Source organism: Neophocaena asiaeorientalis, unplaced genomic scaffold (assembly GCF_003031525.2).
Source record: "Neophocaena asiaeorientalis asiaeorientalis breed wild unplaced genomic scaffold, Neophocaena_asiaeorientalis_V1.1 scaffold1434, whole genome shotgun sequence".
Classification (NCBI taxonomy): Eukaryota; Metazoa; Chordata; class Mammalia; order Artiodactyla; family Phocoenidae; genus Neophocaena; species Neophocaena asiaeorientalis.
In genome coordinates, this window is record NW_020173159.1 from 61,433 (window position 1) to 85,796 (window position 24,364).

The 24,364-nt window shown below is 39.8% G+C and overlaps 1 protein-coding gene across 1 annotated transcript in view; it reads right to left on the reverse strand.

Moving 5' to 3' along the window:
* DGKK (diacylglycerol kinase kappa) overlaps positions 1-24,364 on the reverse strand; it is a gene marked incomplete at its 5' end in the record, with an annotated part of 62,332 nt that overhangs the window by 12,092 nt on the left and 25,876 nt on the right. The window contains 10 exons of the mRNA XM_024744137.1: positions 1,929-2,036; positions 3,565-3,661; positions 4,126-4,230; positions 5,836-6,055; positions 7,025-7,124; positions 8,037-8,128; positions 21,392-21,473; positions 22,391-22,530; positions 23,305-23,413; positions 24,138-24,321. Coding sequence (XP_024599905.1) covers positions 1,929-2,036; positions 3,565-3,661; positions 4,126-4,230; positions 5,836-6,055; positions 7,025-7,124; positions 8,037-8,128; positions 21,392-21,473; positions 22,391-22,530; positions 23,305-23,413; positions 24,138-24,321 — 1,237 coding nt within the window. The remainder of the gene's footprint in view (positions 1-1,928; positions 2,037-3,564; positions 3,662-4,125; positions 4,231-5,835; positions 6,056-7,024; positions 7,125-8,036; positions 8,129-21,391; positions 21,474-22,390; positions 22,531-23,304; positions 23,414-24,137; positions 24,322-24,364) is intronic.

The window sequence follows — 24,364 nt, forward strand, 5'->3', positions numbered from 1 at the left end:
ATCCTTATGCGAACACCAGCTGCAATGGGTTCCTGGGTCTCCTTGAGGCATCAGCATCCCATTGATTTGTCACTTTTACTTGCTTATGATGTTGGTTCAGGCTTGGAAGAGACAGGCTATATTTAGAAAGTAAGGCTCATAAAAAGCTGTGAGCATAACTGGCTAGTACACATCAACTACCCTGGCAAGTACCATTCTGGGAGCTCAAGATTTCAGCCACTTGGAATCAATTTCATTTGAAACATGTGACTCTTAGACTGCAGTTTCTTTGAAGCATAACTTTTCTGGCAAAGTGGAGGGATTTCCAAGACCTGTATGTTAAACACTTAATTCAATGCTACAGAATAGAAATAAGCTTACTAGGAAGACTATAGAGTAGGAGCCAGTGGAGAGAATATGGGACAGGCAAGAATATCAGGAGACCTGTGGTGGAGGTGGGAAGGACAAGGTCCTGTTGACTGCAGAGTCTCTGATAAAAACAGGCAGGGTACTTAACAATCACTATAAAGGCTGGATAGAGTTTACTGTGAGCTTTTAAAGTAGAGCCACAGAAATGAGCCACCACAGGGCATGGGTTTTGAAATGTAAGAAGGCTAGCACATAGCACAAAATTATTTGCACTCTGTTTTAAACCATAAGTTCTCTGGGCACTTCAGTTTCCTTATCTATTAAAAATTGGAGTTTGGTTATGTGGAAATGCAAAATACCTAGAACAACCAAAACAATTCTGAAAAAAGAACAAAGTCGGAGGACTTTCATCTCCCAATTTCAAAACTTACTATAAAGCTACAGTTATCAAGACAGCGTGGTGCTTGCACAGGATAGACACATAGATCAATGGAACATGGTGAGAGTCATAGGAAAACAACCCTTACATTTAGGGTCAATTGATTTTCAACAAAGGTGCCAACACACTTCATTGGGGGAAAGGATAGTTTTAAAAGGTGGTGCTGTGGTAAATGGATATCCATGTGCAAAAAGATGAACTCAGATTCTTACCTAATACCATACATAAAAAGTAACTCGAAACAGATCACAGACTTAAATGTAAGAGCAAAACCAAAAATTTTAGAAGAAAACAGCAAATTTTTAAGATCTTGGGTTAGGCAAATATTTCTTAAACACGGCATCAAAAGCATGGTCTGTAAAAAAAAAATTGATCAATTGGAACTCATCAAAATTCAAAACTTTTGTATTTCAAAAGAGACCGTTAAAAATGAAAAGACAAGCAATAATAACAAAAAAGACAAGCAACTGGGAAGCAATATTTGCAAGACACATCTGATAAAGTACTTGTTCCTCAGCCCAGGCCTGCTCTGAGAAAGAAGTTCTGGTGGCAGGTGGGCAGGGGGTGGTGATGATGGGTGGAGGGTGTGCTTCTTTTTACTCGTAATTTCAATTTACCACAAGAACTCTGAGGCTGCCTTAGTGTATGTCTGTAGTACAAAAGTACCAGAAGGTGCCAAGCAGACCAAACAAGATGGGGTAAAATCAGTAGGTCCTGGGGAATCAAGTTAGGAACACTAAGAACCAGTAGGGCGATCTTTGATACTTTGCAGCCTTGCCAAGCAAGAACAGACCTAAAACCACTACTAGGACCTCATCAAGTTCTTGGAGACAGAACAAAGATAGGCAATTCGCTGAACTGAGTCAATGTAATCTGTTTTCAGTAACAGTAACACAGTTAGCTGAACACAGGTCAAGACTATGAAAGCAGCTCCAAGTTCAGGATGCCAGTGCAGCATCATCACAGATCTGGTCAATATTTGGGGCGAGATATCCCACTAGACTAACCTTGGGACTAATGTGTTTTACTTCCAAAGGATGGACTCTTTCTGTTTCTTGTCTGTAAGGTAGGGGATGTGGGAATACATGTGTATATTGTGATTGTGTGTTTGTATGTAGGGAGGGGAGTTTCTTTTCCTTACTTGTATTGTCCTGGGTGTTCATCTCTTCTGGTGTTGAATTCCAGAGAAATTTTAGCATCTAGTCCAATTCCAAAATAGTTGTTCATGACACACCTTTCTTTGAAGCGTCTGAAATTAGCCAAAGGGAAGAAGAGAATAGACACTGGTGCAGGAAAGAAGTGCTGTTATCATTGGGCTGCAGACTTTATCTGCGTGATCAACAACCACTGAGGGAAGTCCCCCTCTACACTGGGCACGAGGCTTAATGTTCTTGAGAAGCACATGTAGATGTCCTATTGTGTTAACAACGAACTTGTTAGCTGTAAGAGAGGACACCCAGCCAGTAGGGTGGATTCAGTGGAATTGGGATTCATAATAAAGAAGTCATCTTTGGAGGCTGTCAGATATGAGTGGCCATTATCTTCTCCACATAAAATAAAGGGAAATAAGAGTCATTGACTGATTCCCATAAAGAAAGAAGATTTAAGTATCTCAGATAAAAATATATGATGAGAGTAAAGTCTGTATTACTGTTTCCAGAGATGTCTGAACTCCTTTGTAGCACTTTCACATCAAAGGGCAAAGTGATCATACATTTGAAGGAAAAAAAAACTGTTAAAAGAGGGTAGATACATATACAACAACAACAAAACCAAGCAGTTTGTTTTATTCTTCTGCATCCATCCATTAAAACCAGTGGTGTGCTGGAGCCAGTTCATACCAGTTTATGTAAGCTGATTATGCCTATAATTCCCAACTCTGCATTCAATGACACTATATCAGTAGCTTGAAATAGGCCATGATGGAAAGGTTTACGCCAGGAATAAATCAGGGCTTTCCTCCCCACAGAGAGCTGGTTGTTAAACATTTTCCAGCACACCATTGATCAAAACTCATTAGGTAGGTCCATTGAGACCTCATATATGAGCTTAAGCCAATGGTAAAGTGGAGGGGAATGGGAGTTGAATATAGGAATAACTGGGAAGCTGCAGAAAACTTAAATAATTGCTAGCTGTGTCCTTCTTTTGAGAAACTGAAAATAGGTACAATTTAGCTACTTAACCACAGATTTTTTTTATTCATTACTAAACTGACCTTACATCTCTCACATGAGATTTGTCTTCCTTGACCACGGTCCAGAAATTGGGGATTCTCTAACTGATGTAACTGATTTTCTTAATGGAACTCAAAATAAGTGAATGTGACAGAACTTGGCTCTAAAGAGGTAGGGCTATTGAGACAGATGTCTTTAGATTTGCTAGCTAGTCCCCTCAATGCCCACTTACTTCTTAGCAACTCCAATCATTTACTGTTAAAGGCAACAGTGAAAAACAGGTTCTTTGAAATGAAATGAAGTTGTTTTAATTTAAAAAAATAATAACAACTGTAACACATATAGCACCTAACTATGGGTGCCAAACACTGCCCAATGCAAGTACTTTGGATATATAAACTCAATAAATACAGCAAACCTATCTGGCAAGTTCTACAATTATCTCCATTTTATACATGAGGAAACTGAGGTTTGGTTGAATTACTTGTGTAAGGTCACACAACTAGTAAGTATAGTCAGCATTTGACTCTGGGTATCCTTAGACTATTCTCTTAACCAGAGAAAGGGAGAAGCCACAGGAAGGTGATAGGCTTAAATACTTACATAGTTTCAGGTGTAAAATATAAGTGCTCCAAATTGAGGTTATCCAGGTCTTCACTTTTGAGAGAAGATATAGAAGACAGAGTACCAAGACGAGAACCTAGACACAAAAGATGTCACCTTGGTGTCAGATACAAACAAGAAAGCCCTTCCCCCCAGTTGTATTTCACCCCACTTTCTCTGTTGGAGCAGAATCAAGCTCAATGACTTTCTCCTCGATAATATTCAGGGTTCTCATTTCAAAGAGGGATCATCTTGGATGGACAGGGACTTCCACTGACAGAATAGTAAGGTTGGGCTGCTTGCTTGCTGGCAGTGAAACAGCTTCAAATCTTGGGTTTCATCAGGCCAGCCTTTTCAAAGTATCTAATGGGGTCATTACTTCTGGACATAGGCATGGGGTCTTATAGTGTGAGGTTTCTGGAGAAGAGGGAGGGATATCTACTGCAGAGTAGGATTATGGCTAAAGGAAGATGCATGAAAATACATCTTTATTCTCTGGGAACTAGAAGACAGAGATGAAGCTTAGAGTAAAGGAAGGAAGGAGAAGAGAAAGATCATTACGGTGTCTTGGGCTCATCTGGTTAATATCTTCTGAGTCATCTTCCAGGAAGAAAGTTGAACTAAAGTTCTTGACTGATATTGTCTGTCGGCTTTGCTCATCAAGAACTATAGAGAAAAAGTGGAAGGAAGGAGGGAAGGAAGGAAGGAGAGGAAGGAAAGGAAGGAAGAAAAGGAGGAAAGGAGGGAGGGAGGGTTGGTCACATTTCTTGAGCATCTCTTTTGTTCAGTTAATACCAGTCAGTGTGTGGGGAGACAATGGAGACTCCCATTTGATCATCACATCTCCTCCATGATGCTGTTTGTGGTTTCAGCTTTCTTACAGTATTGCCATGTCTCTTCACATCCGTGCCTGAGCTTTCTCTGTTTTACTTGTTACTCTTTTCCTATCGTCCAGTAAATGTGGCTGTGAGTAGAAGCTTGGGGCCAGGGGTAGGGGGAGCAGGGTGGGAAACTTTCTGTTCTTCTACCTCCATTCTCGCCTCTTATTTAATTCATTTACTCACATGACCTTTGTTCTAAACTTAAGCCTCTAGGAACAGGCCGTTCTTTCAAGCAAATGTCTCACCAATACCCAGAATATTTGAGAAATCTCCTTTCTTTTACCAGCCTATATATTGTATAGCTCAGGTGCTCAGCCTATGCCAAAGCTCATAGGTTCAATCCCTGGGCTGCCAGGGGAGCCTTTCTCTGTCCCAGGGCCACAAGTTGCACTCCTAAATCTGATTTATGTATTGATGGAGCAGGCTGAGGATTAGTTGTGACAGGGTTATGGCTACATCAGATTGATCTGATCCCGGCTACTTGGAAACTACCTACAGAAATAGAGGCAAACTGGCTGTTTAATGATTTCACAGTGCAGAAGGGTTATTTCCTTTCTTTCTTAGAAACTTGGCTGAGGTTGTACCTAAAGGTACCAAGGCAGGAGAAGGTACTGTAGCTAAAGGTACCAAGGCAGGAGAAGGTACTGTAGCTAAAGGTACCAAGGCAGGAGAAGGTATTGTAGCTAAAGGTCAAAGGCCAGCCAAAAGGACTTCCCTGCTACATGGACTTCTGTTCAATTCCAATAGCTCAGGTAGAACACACTTGGTGTTATATTTTCTGATCTGTTTTCCAAAGAAGCATTGTGGAGAAGAAGTGGGAACCAAAATGTTAAAGTAAGAAGTTGGAGGAGTTGAAAGAGTTTTCTTACTGAGTTGGAAGCTTGCAGATTGTCATGAGTTATGGGAAATGGCAATCAATGCTAGAGCTGCCAGGACCACTCTCAGAGCCCTTGTGCCTGATTAATACTGTGCGAGACATGCAGAGATGAACACTATTTTCTTTCTAAAATCATCATAGGCTCAGTGGTTGGAAGGAGACAGAAGCAGGTGGAAAAAGATTCCTTGGCTGGAGGTTGAAGCTGACAGACCTTTGCGCAAAGCCACTTAACAGCTGTAATTGTTTAGGATGATTGTTAGTTCCAAAAATAAATAAGTAGCAAGAGTTGAGTGCCTGGGAGGTAGGAGGAGCCAAAGGGGCAGCTTATCAGGACTGAGGCTTTTCAAATCAGTGGAGACTGAGGATGGACTTTGGATGCTTTATGAATGCAGAATCTAGTCAAGTTTTGGTAGTGTTGTCAAATAGTAGACCCAGAGCGAGGGAGACCATTAAACTACCCACAGGAACCTTCTCTTTACCCTGCCTCAATCACCACAACCCTGGGGCCTTTACCTTGTTCAACTTGGAATATGATGAGTTTCAAGGACTTTTGGAGATTCTGGGCCTTTGTGGCCAGCTCCAACTTGCACTTGGCTATGTGGTCTATTTGAGGGATGAAGGGCTTTCCATCTGCCTTGGCACTGTCTGCATGTGCTGTGGTACTCTTCTCAACTGCTGCATCCTCAGCAAGGATATCAATCAGGACACTGAGCTTGTCATACATTAAGTCGCTCTATATGGGGAAGGAGACAGGGCATTGTTATGAGGGATTTGTGCCTGAAAGGACAGAATGAGGAGTCAGATGGTATGGGGAGAGGTAGGGAGGGGTACTAGTTGGCCGGAAACACTGCGCATAGAAAGCTACATGTGGGGAGATGAAAGTTTAGGGAAAGAACTGCTTGGGTAGATGTGATAAGATAGCCAAAGGGTGTAAGGGGGTCAAAGAGACACTATTTGTTACAGAACAGCTGCAGGCATCAATATATGTTGCCTAGTCTTTCTCATGTCAGAGTGGCCTGTAAAATGATGTGTAATATGGCAAAACTAAGGAAAGATAAACATTTCTGGATTGGTGTTTTCATGGGCATGCTCCTATGAATGTGGATGTGGCTCTGCATGGGTTCCTTGTGTCTGCCTTTGTCTGTGTGTATGTTTGGGGGTGTACTACATGATTATGGCTTGATTCCCAGCTCCATCACTTAATAGTTTGTAAACTTAGGCAAGTCACTTAATCTATTTGTGCTTTTATATTCTAGGGTAGTTGTGAAGATTAAATAAGTTAATACATTATAAGTGCTTAGAACAGTTCCTGGCACAGAGTAAGTGCTATATAATTGTTAGCTGTTATTGTTACTGTGGTTGTTATAGAGGTGACTGTGGGTGTATTTCTAGCATGAATTTGTATGTATTTTCAAGAATGTTCTGGTATACAACCATGTGCCTACACGTTGGTGTACGCTTGTGTCTCGGTGTGGACAGATGCTTGGCATAGGCTTAGGTACATGGTACATGGATAAGTATGTATAGTGCCACTCTTCATTTGGTGAAAGGTGGAAGTTTGATGAGGATTTCCCCCATCAGGGAGGCTTACCAGCTGCTCCTCCTTGCTCTTTTACAATTCCCAGTGAGAGGCACATTTGCTTTTATTAAAAATGGGGCCCTGGCACCACAAAGAGTACAAGAAAAAAGGATGGAAACTTACTTTCAAAATCACAGACTCTATTGCTGTATTGTTCTGTTTTATCCGGCTCCAGGCCTTTACAATATCAACTACAAAATCTTCCACTGCTGAGCACAGGAATCTGGAAATATAAGATAGATGACACAATGTGACATGGACCATGAGGTCCAGAGACCTTCTCTCTTATAATGTCATTAGTTTCCATCTTCCTCCTCTTCCTTCTCCCTCTCTCTTTCCTGATCTCTCCTCCCTCCCTCTCTTTGTCCCTCTCCCCCCTCCCTCTCTTTGTCCCTCTCCCCCCACTCCCTCTCCCCTCTTTGTTTATTCTGATTCTTCATGTGTATACGGTGAAATATGCCAGTACCTAAGAGAATTTAACTAGCATTTCTTAGCCCAAATTCCAAATTTCCAGGAAACAGAATTCAGTCAGTCCAACATGGGTCAGGATTTCACCCTGGGTCAAATCAGCTATGGTTCAAGGGCCTGGCTAATTTAGTACAAACATAATGACTTTGGGACGATGGTCCCTGTAGGGACTGTTTCTCAAAAGAGAATGTGGTAGATTTGGAAGGAACCCACCAGAGTCCCAGGAGAAATGAATGACCCACGTATTTAGAAGGGGGAGAATGTATTGCTCAGCTATGAGAAAGCAGCTGTAGCAGGTACTACAGAGAATTTTCCAGGTATTAAATGGAAAACAAAGTCTCCCTACTGTAGGGAGCTATGCTATGCTCTTGAATGGTATGGAATGTTGTGTTTCCCTTCTGTAACGCTTCTTCCAAATCTGTGGCTTACAATTTTGTCTTTTTGGAGTAGCAAGAGCCCTCACCCCAATCTCATCTTTTTTTTTTTTCCCCCCGTAAACTTTCTATTCAGGAGGTTTGAGTTGGAAGAAATTTGATTTGGGAAGGTAAACATATGCTTTCCTTGGCCTCAACCCCCCAAGCTATTAAAATGAGCCCCATCTCTGACTGAGGAACAGCCCATGAGGGGCAAAAACATCCCAAAGGTAGAGAGCCAAAGGAAGACTGACCTGGTTGCAATGATCATCTCTGTCGGGTACTTGGCCTTCAGGATTTTATTCAACTCAGTGGTTGCAGATTCTAAGTGTTGGATGGCAGCAGCCTAGGGGGAAAAGGAGTGTTTGGCCCTGGAATCTTAGCGCTGTGACATAGTGTGCTACCCATCCTCACCCCCCTCATTACTTCCTACTGATGCTTTACCAGCAACCCAACTGTCTCTCTGAAAATAATCACAATTAAAGAATTCTTGTGGAAGATCTCCACAGATAATCTTAGATCTGTGGTCATTCTAAAAATAAGACGTATATTGTTTCCTCTCATTTAAATTAATACTCAAAAACTCATATGAAGGAGTTACTATTTGTTCCATGTTTCAAATGAAAAACCAATCTCATATTACATAGCTAGTAAATAATAGATCTGGGATTTGAACCCACATCTTTCCAACCAGAGGGTCACCTCTTATATATAATGTTAAATATAATAATAGTATCCACTTATATAGAAGTTACTATGTGCTAGGTTCTGTTCTAAGATACATATATATTTTTTCAGGTAACCCTTATAACAATCTTATGAAATAAGGATTATTATCCCCATTTCACAGAACAGAAAACTGAGGCATAGGGAAGGGACAGCTGATAGATGTCACAGCCAGGATTTGATTTTAGGTAGTCTGGCTCTTGAGTCTGTACTCCTAACTACAACTTATACTCATCCCTCTCCATCAGCCCCCACATTCAAACATCTACCAAGTCCTGATGATTCTATCTCTTCAATATGTTTTAACTACGTCCACTTCTTCTTATTCCTATTACCACTTCACCAGTCCAAATCACCATCATCTTTTGCCTAGACAATTACATCACTGCCTATCTTTTTCCCTTGCCTCTAGTCTTTATTCCTTCAATTTTTCTCCACATAACATGTAAATATTCTGTTTTAAACCTTTCTATTAGATAGAAGAATAGATAGATGGATAGATATGTGATAAAGAAAGTATAGTGAAATATTAAAGGTAGAAGCTACCATTTAAAATTTCCTATATATTTGAAAATTTTATAATAAGAAAAATCTTATATAATTCTTATTGCTTTTAGATAGAAGTTCAAACTTCCTGGGGGAAGATATCAAGATGGCAGATTAGGAGGACATGGAACTCAATTCCCCCATGAACACATCAAAAATGCATCTAAATGTGGAGAAATTATCACTGAAAACTAACTGGAGACTGGCAGAAAGACTCCTGTACAACCAATGTTGTAATAAAGATCCACACAAAATTGGATAAGAAGGGAAGAGAAGTGATCAGGTTGGGACCTGTGCCCCTGGGAGGGGACACAAAAGAAGGAGAGGATTACAAAGACAGAGAGCCTCCCTGGGGAGTGAGCAGCTCCAGCCACATATTGGGCACCACAGCCCTGGAATCTGACATCAGGAACACAAGTCCCCTTAGCTGGTTAGAAAACCAGTGGGACTAACAGGAGGGCTGTAAGAAACTTAGACTTGGAGGGACTCAAGATGGAGGAGTAGGAGGAAGTGGAACTCACCTTCCCCCATGAATACATCAAAAATACATCTACATGTGGAACAATTCTCACTGAAAACTAACAGGAGACTGGCAGAAAGACTCATATACTCAAGGCTGTAAGAAAGATCCACATAGAATCAGATAGTAAGGGAAGAGAATCGATCAGGTTGGGACCTGTGCCCCTAGGAGGGGACTCAGAAGAGAAAGGGGATTACACAGGTAGAGATCCTCCCTGGGGAGTGGTGGGTTGAGCCACAGATTGGGTGCCACAGACCTTGGGTCCAACAAAGGGAAGATGAGCCCCCTTGGCTGGTTGAAGGACCAGTGGGACTAATAGGACAGCTATGGGATGCCTGGACTCTGCTTAGGAAGAGGCCGTGAAAACTTGCTAGCTCCCAAAGCAGGGCAGAAAGGGTGGATTGAAACCACCCAGCTGGCTGACTGGTTTCCTGTGACCACTCTGGCATGCATCCTAGCCTGAGCCAAGCAAATGCTCCAGCACAGTTTGCCTCATATGGCAGCTCCACATGGGACTAAGGGCTGCCACAACAAGGAAAAAGCTTGGCTGTAAGATGCTATGGTGTACCAACTTATACTGGAAAAGAATCTGAAAAAGAACGTGTGTGTGTGTGTGTGTGTGTGTGTGTGTGTATAACACCTGAAACATAGTAAATCAACTATACGTCAATAAAAAAAAAGATGTTATGGTGACTCAAACCCTAAGTGGCATCTGGGCACAGGGGGCAGCTGTTACTGGCAGTTGCACAGGTGTAGCATCAGGGGCAGACCAGATCTCTGATGGCAATCAGACTACCACAGCCCATGCCCCCACCACTGTTGAATACCCACACCAGCCCCTCTTTTTCCAGCATTGCTCCACTCGGGTGAGGGTGCCAGTGCTGGGAGGGAAAAGAGCACACACTTAAAAGGAACTGAGTCAGCTCAGACCCAACCCTCAGGGCTTTTGCTCCAGCGCCTTGGGACCTGACCCTGCTCCCAATAGGGTGGTGATGACCACTGAACAGAGGGGAAGCCCTGACTCACACATTGCTCTGGCCCTAGCATCTCCACCTCCAGCCCCACCTCCTATCAAGGTGACAGCTACCAGCACACCCTGAGGAAAGGTGTGACTTGTGCTCACATCAAATCCAGCTCTGCCACCAAAGCCACTGGGGCCTTGTAGACTGTATAGGGATACTCCCACATAAGGACATCCCTCTAAAACCACCATAGGTAATTGTTTCACCTAATTTCACAGAGACAGAGAAAGATAAGCAAAATGAGAAGACAGAAGAATTTGTCTCAATTGAAAGAGAAAGAGAAAAGCCCTGATAAAACAGCTAATGGAACATAAATAACCTACTAGATAAAAAATTCAAAGCATTCGTAATAAGAAAGCTAACTGAATTAGGGAAAAGAATAGATGAACACAGTGAGAATTTTAACAAGGAATTAGAAAATATAAGAAAAGAACTAGTCAGAACTGAAGAATACAATAACTGAAATGAAAAACACACTGGAAGGTATTAACAGCAGACTAGGTGATACAGAAAAACACATTAGTGATCTGGAAGATAGAAAATGGAAATCACAAACAGAACAGCAAAAAGTATATATACGTGTGTGTGTGTGTGTGTGTGTGTGTGTGTGTGTGTATGTGTGCGTGTGTGTGTGGAATTTTTCACATTATAGGGGTCCCAAAATGAGAGGAGAGAGAGAAGACTGAAAATTATGGCTGAAAACTTCCCAAGCCTGAAGAAAGAAACAGATATCCAGGTACAAGAAGCACAGAGCGTCTCAAATAAGATGAACCCAAACAGACCCACACCACACCAAGACACATAATTAAAATGTCAAAACTGAAAGAGGATTCTAAAGGCAGCAAGAGAAGAAAAATAGTCAGTTACCAGGGAACCCCCATAAGGCTATCAGCTGATTTCTTCACAGAAACATTGCTGGCCAGAAGGTAATGACAAGATATATTCAAAGTCCTGAAAGGGAAAAAGCTGCAACCTATAGGACACTCTACCCAGCAAGGTTATCATTTAGACTAGAAGGAGAGATAAAGAACTTCTCACACAAGCAAAAACTAAAAGAAATGAGCAATACTAAGCCTACTCTAAAAGAGATGTTGAAGGGTCTTCTCTAAATAGAAAAGAAGTAAGAATCTATAGGAAACGGAAATTCCCAAATAAGAAAGGCAAATATATAGTAAGGATTTAAGATCAATTAAATAAGCAAGAACGTAGATTAAAAGAAGAAAAAATGCAAAATCAAGTATAAAGACAATTAACAGTAAAGGGATAAGCATGAAGATATAAAATATGATTAAAAAAACACAAAATGTTGGGGAGGGGAATAAAAAATGTAGATCTTTTAGAATGTGTTTAAACTTAAATGACTATCAGTTTAAGTCACATAGACATAATTATGGGTCAGTATACTTGAACCCCATGGTAACCACAAATCATGGTAGCCATGGTAAAGACACACAAAAACCAAAAGAAAGGAACCCAAGCATAGTACTAAGGAAAATGATTAAATCACAATGGGAGAAACAAAAAGAAGAAGTGACCAGAGAAGAACTATAAAAACAAGTGGAAAACAAGTAATAAAATGGCAATAAGTACATACCTATCAATAATTACTTTCAATGTCAAGAGACTAAGTGTTCCAATCAAAAGACATAGGGTGGTTGACTGGATTAAAAGACAAGACTGTTCAATATGCTGCTATAAGGGAATCTCTTCAGGCCAAATACACACAGAACAAAAGAGAGGGGACAGAAAATGATATTTCATGAAATCATTAATGACAAGAAAGTGGTGATATCAATATTCATAAAGGACAAAAAAGACTTTAAAATAAAGACTATAACAAAAGACAAGGGCATTGTATAATGATAAAGGGATCAATACAAGAAGATATTACAATTGTTAACATATATGCACCTACATAGGAGCACCTAAATATATAAAGCAAATACTAGCTGACATAAAGGGAGAATTTGACAAAGATACAATAATAGTAGAGGACTTTAACATTCCACTGACATCAATGGACATATCATCCAGACAGATAAGAAGACAACAGTGGATTTAAATGACAATGTAGACTAGTTGGACTTAATAGATATCTACAGGACATTCCATCCAAAACCAGCAGATTACATATTCTTTTCAAGTGCACATGGAATGTTCTCCAGGACAAATCACATGCTAGGCCACAAATGAAGTCTCAATAAATTTAAGATAGAAATTATATCAAGTATTTCCTATGACCAAAACAATATGAAACTAGAAATCAACTACAGAAAGAAAAATGGGAAAAGAACAAACACATGGAGACTACACAACATGCTACTAAAAAACCAGTTCCACTAAGATCAGGAGCAAGACAAGGTTGCCCACTCTCACCACTCTTATTCAATAGAGTTTTGGAAGTTTTAGCCACAGCAATCAGAGAAGAAAAAGAAATAAAAGGAAACCAAATTGGAAAAGAAGAAGTAAAGCTGTCACTGTTTGCAAATGACATGATACCATATACAGAGAATCCTAAAGATGCTACCAGAAAACTACTACAGCTAATCAATGAATTTGGTAAAGTAGCAGGATACAAAATTAATGCACAGAAATCTCTGGCATTCTTATACACTAATTATGAAAAATCTGAAAGTGAAATTAAGATTGGGAGGAAGGGAGACGCAAGAGATATGGGAACATTTGTATATGTATAACTGATTCACTTTGTTATCAAGCAGAAACTAACACACCACTGTAAAGCAATTATACTGCAATAAAGATGTTTAAAAAAAACACAATGGGACATGATGAAACCAAAGAGGAAATCAGAAAATACCTCAAGACAAATGAAAACGGAAACACAACTTCCTAAGATCTATGAGATGCAGCAAAAGCAGTTCTAAGGGGGAAGTTAGAACCAATACAGGTCTTCCTCAAGAAACAGGAAAAATCTTGAGTAAACATCTTACCACCTAAAAGCATTAGAAAAAGAAGAACAAACAAAGCCCAAAGTCAGGAGAAGGAAGGCAATAATAATAATATAATAAAATAATAATAATATAATAATAAACATAATAATCATAGGGGAAATAAATAAAATAGAGATCCAAAAAAACAATAGAAAAGATCAATAAAACTAAGAGCTGGTTCTTTAAAAAGATAAATAAAATTCATAAACCTTTAGCTAAGGTCACCCAGAAGAAAAGAGAGGGGATCCAAATAAACAAAATAAGAAATGAAAGAGGAGACATAACAATCAATAACACAGAAATGTAAAAAATCATAAGAGAACACTATGAGCAGTTATACGCCAAGAAATTGGACAACCTAGAAGAAATGAACAAATTTCTAGAAAGATACAGCCTGCTGAGACTGCTTCAAGAAGAAACAGACAATTTGAACAGACTAATCACTACAAGTAAAATTGAATCTGTAATAAAAGAAAAAACTTCCAGCAAACAGCAATCCAGGACCAGATGGCTTCAGAGGGGAATTCTAACAAACATATAGAGAAGAGCTAATACTTATCCCTCTCAAACTATTCCAAAAACTTGAAGAGGAAGGAACACTCACAGATTTATTCTACAAGGCCACCATTACTCTGATACCAAAACCAGACAAGGAAACTACACACACACAAAAAGAAATTATAGGTCAATATCTTTGATGAATATAGATGCAAAAATCCTCAATGAAATATTAGCAAACTGAATACAGCAGTATATAAAAGGGATCAAACACCATGATCAAGTTGGATTTATTCCAGGGTCAAGAGGGTGAATCAACATTCACAAATCAATCAATGTGATGCACATTAACAAAAGGAAGGATAAAAATCAAATTATCATCTCAGTAGATGCAGGAAAAGCATTTGAAAAATTTCAACATCCATTCATGATAAAAATTCTTATCCAAGTGGGTATAGAGGGAACATATCTCAGCATAATTAAGGCCATTATGATAAACCCATAGCCAACATCATACTCAATGGTGAAAAGCTGAAAGACTTCCCACTAAGTTCTGGACCAAGACAAGGATGCCCACTCTTACCACTTCTGTTTAACATAGTAATGGAAGTTCTAGCCACAGCAATCAGAGAAGTAAAAGAAAGAAAAGGCATCCAAATTGGAAGGGCAGAAGTAAAACTGTCACTATTTGCAGATGACATGATACTTTATATTGGGAACTCTAAAGTCTCCACCCCCAAATATTAGGACTAATAAATGAATTCAGCAAGGTTGAAGGATACAAGATTACCATACAGAAATCTGTTGCATTTATATACACTAATAATGAAATTTCAGAAACAGAAAGTAAAAAATCACCCTGTTTAAAATCATACCAAAAAGATGAAAATACCAAGAATAAACTTAACCAAGGAGGTGAAACACCTATAATCTGAAAACTATAAAACATTGATGAAAGGAATTGAAGATAACTCAAAGAAATGGAAAGACATCATCCTGTGCCCTTGGATTGGAAGAATTAATATCATTAAAATGGCCATAATACATAAAGGAATCTACAGATTTAATGAAATCCCTATAAAAATATCCATGACATTTTTCACAGAATGAGAACAAATAAAAATCCATAGGGAACCACAAAAAACTCCAAATTGCCAAAGTCATCTTGAGAGAAAAGAACAAAGCTGGAGGTATAACCCTCCCAGATTTCAGAATATACTACAAAGCTACAGAAATCAAAACAGCATGGTACTGGCACTGAAACAGACACATAGATCAAAGGAGCAGAATAGAGAACCAGAAGTGAACCCACGCACCTATTGTCAATTACTTTATGACAAAGGAGGTAAGAATATACAATGGAGAAAAGACAGTCTCTTCAGCAAGTGGTAGTGGGAAAACTGAACAGCCACATGTAAAACAATGAGATTAGAACATTCCCTCAGACCATGTATAGAAGTAAGCTCAAAGTGGTTCAAAGACCTAAATGTAAGACATGACACCATGAAACTCCTAGAAGAGAACATAGGCAGAACACTCTTTGACAAAAATCGTAACAATATTTTTTTGGGTCCGTCTCCTAAGCCAAAGGAAATAAAGCAAAAATAAAGTAATAGGGCCTAATTAAGCTTAAAAAGCTTTTGCACAGCAAAGGAAACTATCAATAACATGAAAATACAACCTATGAAAAGGGAGAAAATATTTGCAAATGGTGTGGCTGACAAGGGGTTAATATCCAAAATACACAAACAGCTCATACAACTCAATATCAAAAAAATAAAAAACCCAGTCAACAAATGGGCAGAAGACCTGAATAGAAAGTTTTCCAAAGAAGACACACATATGGCTAACAGGCACATGAAAAGATGCTCAACATTGCTAATTATTAGAGAAATGCAAAACAAAAATGAGACATCACCTCACCTGTCAGAATGGCTATCATCAAAATGTCTACAAATAACAAATGTTGGAGAGGATGTGGAGAAATGGGAACCCTAGTACACTATTGGTGGGGTTGTACATTGTTTCCAGCCACTATAGAAAATAGTACAGAGTTTCTTTAAAAGACTAAAAATAGAACTATGATATGATCCAGGAATTTCAGTGCTGGGTATGTATTTGTAGAAAATAAAAACACTAATTTGAAAAGATGCATGTACCTCAATGTTCATAGCAGCACTATCTACAATAGTCAAGATATGGAAGCAACCTAAGTGCCCATCAACAGATGAATGGATACAGATGTGGTTTATATATACACAATGGAATACTACTCAGCCCCCCACAAAAGAATGGAATTCTGTCATTTGCAACAATGTGATGGACCATGAGGGTATTATGCTTAGTGAAATACGTCAGTGAGAAAAGTGAAATACGTCAGTCAGAAAAGTCAAATACTCTATTTTATCGCTTACATGTGGAATGTGAAAAACAAAACAAATGTATATTTATTTAAAAAACAGAAACAGACTTATAGACGTAGAGAACAAACTAGTGGTTACCAGTGTAGAGGGAATAGGGAGGGGTGAGATAGGGGTATCAGATTAAGAGATACAAAGCACTATGTATAAAATAAATAAGCAACTTTGATATATTGTACAGCAAACAAACAAACAAAAGAAACCTACACTCTGCTAGTGAAGAGCACACACACACTTGCTTATTCCTGAAACAAGGCAGAAAAAAACAGGTTGAAACTGAATGGGACTCTGGCCAGTTTCCTGCAACCACTCTGGCACACAGCCAGCCTGAACCAAGCACCTGTTCTACCCCACTTGCTTCACCATAACAGCTCTACGCTAGGGTGAGGGTGGCTGAGGGGAGTGCTCAGATTTGAGGGACTATGCCAGCCCAGACCCCAAATGGCATCTGAATGGGGCAGGGGCAGCAACCTGGCGTTTATGGAGGCACCACATCAGAAGTATTCCAGGATTCCAAGTGGAACTGGGGACATCACAGCCTGAGCCCAGGCCCACACCCATGCCAAATGCCTGCTCCAGCCCCTCTTGCTCCACCACTGTTCCCCTCTGGGGCTAGTGTGCTGGTGCTGGGATGGGGGAAAGAACACACTTAGAGGGAATGGAGCCATCATGGACTTGACCCTCAGTGCTTCTGCTCCAGCAATTTGGGACCCACCCCCAGCCCCAAGAGGGTGGTGTTGGCCACTGAAAAAGGGAGAAGCCCTGGCTCACACATGACTCTAGCTCTCGCTGCTCCATCTGCAGCACCACCTCCTACCAAGGTGATAGCTGCCAGCACACTCTAGGGAAAGACATGACTTGTGTTCAAGTCAGATCTAGCTCTCTCACCAAAGTCACTGGGCACATGCAGACTGTATGGGGATGCTCATACACAAGGACACACCTTCAAGACTGGAAAAGGTAACTGTTTCATCTAATTTCATAGAATAGAGACAGCAAAAGTTAAGAACAATGAGAAGACAGAGGGATTTATTTCATTGAAAGAACAGGAGAAAACCCCTGAAAAAAAAAACAACTAATAAAACAGAAATAAACAATTTACTAGATAAAGAATTCAAAGCATTAGTAATAGATAGGCTAACTGAATTAGGGAAAAGAATAGATGAACACAGAATTTTAACAAGGAAATTAAAAAATTTAAAAGGTGAAATGAAAAACACACTAGAAGGAATTAACAGCAGACTAGGTGATACAGAAGAATGAATAAGTGATCTGGAAGATAGAATAATGGAAATCATGCAATCAGAATAGTAAAAAGTAAATTTAAAAAAATGAGAACAGTTTAAGGGACATTTGGGACAACACAAAGCATACCAACATAAGCATTATAGAGGTCCCAGAAGAAGAGAGAGGGAGAGGGGGCTTAAAAATGTTTTTGATGAAGCTATGGCTGAAAATTTATTGAAACTGAAGAAGGAAACCAACATCCAGGTACAAGAAGCATAGAGTGTCCCAAAGAAGATGAACCCAAACAGATGCATACCAAGACATAATAATTAAAATGGCAAAAGTTTAAGATAAAGAATTCTAAAGGCAGCAAGAGAAAATCAAAGAGTCATATATAAGGGAATCCCCATAAGGCTATCAGCTGATATTTTGCAGAAAACTTGCAGGCCAGAAGGAAGGACATGATATACATATAAAGTTCTAAAAGGGAAAAACCTGCAAGCTAGGATGCTCTCCCAGCAAGATTATCATTTAGAATTGAAGGAGAGATAAAGAACTTCTCAGACAAGCAAAAACTAAAAGAATTGAGCAATACTAAACCTACCCTAAAAGAAATGTTAAAGGGTTTTCTCTAATTGAAAAGGCTATAACAAAAAGTAAATTTCTATGGGAAAGGAACAAATTCCACTAGTAAAGGCAAAAATATAATAAAGGCTGAGGATCAACCAAGTAAGTAAGCTAGTACAAAGATTTAAAGAAAAAAATTTTAAATCAAGTATAACTACAATAAACTGTGAAGGGATAAATATGGAGATGTAAAATATGACATTAAAAACACAAAATGTGGGGGAGGGGAGTAAAAAAAGTAGATATTTTAGAATGTGTTTGAAGTTAAATGAGTAACAGTTTTTAAAAAGTAGATACAGCTGTAGGTCAACATATAGGAACCCCTTGGTAACCACAAATTAAAAACCTACAATAGATATATAAAACTAGAGAGAAAGGAACAGAAGCAAACCAATAAAGAAAACCATCAAACTACAAAGGAAGAAACTAAAAGAAGAAGAAAAGAACAGAGAAGTACAAACACAACCAGAATACAGCTAACAAAATGGCAATAAGTACATACCTATCAATAATCACTTTAAAGGTCATTGGACAAAATACTCCAATTGAAAGACATAGGGTGGCTGATTGGATGAAAAAAGAAGACCCATCTATATGCTGCTTACAAGAGACTCACTTCGAGTTAGACACACACACAGACTGAAAGTCAGAGGATGGAAAAAGATATTTCATGTAAATGGAAACAACAAGAAAACGGGGGTAGTAGTATTCATATAGGACAAAATAATCTTTAAAACAAAGTCTATAACAAAAGATTAAGGGTATTATATAATGATAAAATGATCAATACAATAAGAGGATATAACACTCTTTATCATATACACACCTAATACAGGAACACCTAAATATATAAAGCAAATATTAACAAACATGAAGGGAGAAATTGACAATAATACAAAAATGGTAGGGGACTTTAACACTTCACTTTTTTTTTTTTTTTTTGCGGTACGCAGGCCTCTCACTGTTGTGGCCTCTCCCATTGCAGAGCACAGGCTCCGGACGCGCAGGCTCAGCGGCCATGGCTCACGGGCCTAGCCGCTCTGTGGCATGTGGGCTCTTCCCAGGCCGGGTCACAAACCCATGTCCCCTGCATCGGCAGGCAGACTCTCAACAACTGCACCACCAGGGAAGCCCAACAGTTCACTTATTTTAATGGACAGATCATCCAGAGAGAAAATCAATAAGGAAATGGTGTCTTAAATGACACAATAGAACAGTTGGACTTATCTACAGGACATTCCATCCAAAAGCAGCAGAATACACATTCTTTTCAATTGCACATGGAATGTTCTCCAGGATAGATCACATGCTAGGCCATAAAACAAGTCTCAACAAATTTAAGAAGATAGAAATTATATCAAGCATTTTTTCTGACCACAACAGTATGAAACTAGAAATCAATTACAGGAAGTAAAATGGAAAAACACAAACAGGAGACTAAACAACAGGCTACTAAATAAACCAATGGGACATAATTCAAAAAGAGTCATGTACCACAATGTTCATTGCAGCTCTATTTACAATAGCCAGGACATGGAAGCAACCTAAGTGTCCTTCATCAGATGAATGGATAAAGAAGATGTGGCACATATATACAATGGAATATTACTCAGCCATAAAAAGAAATGAAATTGAGTTATTTTTAGTGGGGTGGTTGGACCTAGAGTCTGTCATACAGAGTGAAGTAAGTCAGAAAGAGAAAAACAAATACCGTATGCTAACACATATATATGAAATCTAAAAAAAAATTTTTAAAAGGTTCTGAAGAACCTAGAGGCAGGACAGGAATAAAGACACAGACATAGAGAATGGACTTAAGCACACTGGGAGTGGGAAGGGTAAGCTGGGATGAAGTGAGAGAGTGGCATGGACATATATACACTACCAAATGTAAAATAGATAGCTAGGGGGAATCAGCCACATAGCACAGGGAGATCAGCTCAGTGCTTTGTGATCACCTAGAGGGGTGGGATAGGGAGTGTGGGAGGGATACACAAGAGGGAGGAGATATGGGGATATATGTATAGCTGATTCACTTTGTTATAAAGCAGAAACTAACACACCTTGTAAACAATTATACTCCAATAAAGATGTTAAAAAAAAAAAGATGAGACAATGATGAAATCAAAGAGGAAATCAGAAAATACCTCGATACAAATGAAAGTGGAGGCACAACATTCCAAAATCTGTGGGATGCAGCAAAGCAGTTCTAAGAGGGAAGTTTACAGTGATACAGGCCTACCTCAAGAAACAAGAAAAATCTCAAACAACTTATATTACCAACTAAAAGAATTAGAAAAAGAGCAAACAAAGCTCAAAGTCATCAGAAGGCAGGAAATAATAAAGATCAGAGAGGAAATAAATAAAACAGAGACCAAAAAAACAATAGAAAAGATCAATGAAACCAAGATCTGGTCCTTTGAAAAGATAAAATTGATAAACCTTTAGTGAGGCTCACCAAGAAGAAAAGAGAGAGGACCCAAATAAAATAAGAAATTAAAGAGGAGACATAACAACCAATACCACAGAGGTTCAAAAAAATCATAAAAGAATAGTATGAACAGTTATATGCCAACAAACTGAACAACCTAGAAGAAATAGACACATTTCTAGAAGTATACAATCTTTAAAGACTGAATCAGGAAGAAATAGACAATCTGAACAGACTGATCACTAATAGTGAAACTGAATTTGTAATTTTAAAAACTCCCAGCTAACCAAAGTCCATGACTGGATGGCTTCACAGGGGAGTTCTACCAAACATACAAAGAAGAGTTAATACATATTCTTCTCAAACTATTCCAAAAGTTGAAGAGGAAGGAACACACTGTAGTTAATCCATACTTTCCATAAATATTTTGAGTGAATGCATAAGTAGATGGCTGACTGAATTATATCCCCAACACCTAACACAGCTTTTGGTAAATAACTGCTAATTGAAATGTCCCCAATCCTGAATGATCTCATCCTTATCAAGCCCATGGACTATACAAAAGCTTCTCTCTGGGTTTAGCCTATTATTTCAATGTGTAATAAAGATGTTGGCCTGAATTATAGCTAGGCAGTTGTTACCTCAAATCGGGGTACATCCATTTCAACTTGTCCTCTTAGCAATGGGGTTTGTCTGGGAGTCTCACGGATCATCACACTCCATCTGAAATGAAGTTTAAAGACAGATATTTAGGGCTCTGTTTCATCACAGGTTGGCACCAATGCTTCACATGTCACGAAAGGGGTCAAAATATTTATGTGATGGGTAGGGATGAGTTGTAGGGGTTGCCCAAGTTATCTCAGGTCACCTGATCTCAAGGTATACCCCAAGAGAGACCTCTGCTTCATGACTTCTCAAGGCCAGTGTGATGGAAGGAATTCCACCACAGAGTTCTCAGAGAGCAGTGCTTCTCAAGCAGTGGTAACTACCAAGATCACCTGAGGTGCTTTTGTAAAATACACATACCAGGGCTCTACCCAAGACCTACTGAATAAGAATATTTGTGGTAGGGCCCAGCTTGGTACCTTGAAAAAGCTCCCCAGGTTATCCTTATGAGCAGCCATAAATCAAATACTATGCCCCCACATAGAAAGTCTTTCTTCTCAGAGGATTGGAGGAGAATACTGTCTCTTCTCTAGGGCACAGATAATCCAGGCCAGTTGTTTATGAGCCCTCTTTTTTTGAGTTTCTTTGAGTACCTGATGAAGCTATAGAATAGTTTCTATACTATCCTAGAATAGAACAGAAAGATGGAAACTTTCCCAAGGAAAAAATATGCTTACATGGATAATTAGCTATGCAATTTGAAGTAGGTTTATAGAACCCTTGAAATTTACCAATGGGTGCTCCTGCTCTAGGATCTTTTAAGTTTGAAGAGGGGCTTCAGTGATGTTTAAAGGATACACAGTAGACCCTGGCTTCTTAATAGGCAAAGTCCCCCAAATTTCCTTGCACCGAAGCCAGAAAGGCAATGAAGCTCTGTGAGGGAGTTTAGAACATTCCTGATTGAGATGATGTCACTGGGAGTAACTGGCAAGGGAATGGAAGAGCCACAACGACCTCATCTTTCAGCTACTCACCTGTCTAGAATCCTCACACTAGCTTGCTCCACTCTGTTGAGGATGTTCAGAGGTGATTTGTTTTTGTTCCAGAACGCACCCCAGCCGAGGACACGGGCCAGATCATTACCGGTTCCAAGAGGGATGACTGCCAGCTGACACTGCAAGAACAAAACCGGGCACCCTTTTCAGACAATCCTACCAAGATCCACCCATAAAAGAACCCAGAGGGTGCTTTTTGGGGAAAAAAATATGGTCTCAAAACTAGTGGCAATAAGGGACCTATGATTTTAGGAAGTGTAATAGGAAGATGTTTGAAGTTGAGTGAAATTTTCCCTAAGGAGTTGGGTCCCACTCTTGGCAATACAGAACCTACTCAGTAAGGGGACACGTTGCTGGAATATGACAATATTTGTAGCCATGCTTTTAAAAGAGATATATAGCCACAAATTTCTATCTAGGCTGGGCCAAAGAGGTAAGGTGCCTTAAGGAGACAAAGCCACTGCAGTCAGAAGAGCAGGGGGCTGCTTAGGGAGAGGGGGGAGAGGTACATTTCTGCTACTCTAGAGACTCAGGGAAGAAACTCAGTGGCCTCAGGAGGGGTAGGGAATTGGGAATTGAATGCTGCCTGATGCCACTTCTGTTTTTCTTGCTTTCCTCCCCTTCAAATCTTCATTTTGGGGCTTGGGAAATAGAGCACTGCTCATTTTTTTCTGCTAACTTCCTCTTTCTTCCTTCCTACTATTAGATAACCAGAAAATGGTATAGGTGAGCAGGCTTAGATTGGGAATCTACCAGTCAGGTTGACTGTGAAACCAGTAGGAAACGTGTATTTTACAGACAAGGAGAGTAAAGACCAGGGACTTCTTGGGATAAGCAGCTCCACACTGCCAGTCTCTTTAGCAATGGCTAAATTAAGTCAGCTAGGGACTCACCCGTTCCTGTAATCCAAAGGCATCAATCAGAGATAAGACCCAGCTCACGCTGCCGTCTCCACCACAAACCACAATGCGAAAGCGAACAAAGTTCTTGAACATGCAGAGCCTGGAAGGAAGAGGGGAAAGGGGAGTTATTTCATGAGCTGATGAGTTTTACAACTCTTTCCTACAATGTGCCAGGAGCTAAGGACTGCTGCTTCTGCACCCTGCTATCAGGCTACATGTTTTCCTTTCCCTTAACCCCTATCTCTCTGTGTACCTAAGATCATAGGGAATGCTCCCACAGGCAATCCTGGAAATCAGGCCTTGCCTCAACCTACACTCTTCTTTGCCCAACCTTGTTCTGGAAGTTACTAGCTGCCTAGCCTAATCTACTTGCTGAGGCCCAGGAAGAATATCTTGCACAGTTGCCAGTGGGTTCACAGAAACCAGGGCTGAACAGCCAGATGGTCTCTAAATAAAACAGGCCTGTAGTAGAGATGTATCTACTTGCCCCCAAGAAAAAGAGTGAGTGACAGGAATGGTGGAAAATAATATCCATTTGCCTCCTCCTCTGAAGTCAGGAGACATAGTTACCTTTTCCAACTGGAAAAGGTGAAGCAAATCTGAGAGCAGGACATAGGCTTGAAAGGATTTCTGGCAGAGGGCTAAAAGTCCTCCAGCCAGCCAACTCAAGATGCTGTGGAGTTGTGTTTGTGTCCTGACTTGAGAAAATAGACCTTTCCTGCCCAGGTATTAGAACTAATTCCAGGAAGCCTATCCTACTCTAGAATGTGTAGAGGGGGGAGTCCCTTCTATACCCACAACTACATCCCTTACCCCATGCTTACCCGGCTTCAGGTCCACCCTTCGAAAGGTCAAACACTTGAGACGGGTTAAGGTATTGCTTGAATTTCCGGAGGAAGACGATCCCTTGGTGATCGCCACTTTTGGAGTTGATGAAGATGAGAAGGGGGCATGAACAGGCTGAAGACCAATCAAGATTCCAGAAATCTGGAGATACTACTAATTGGCCTAATAATGCATACAACAGAAAGAAAAGGGAAAAAAAGAAAAA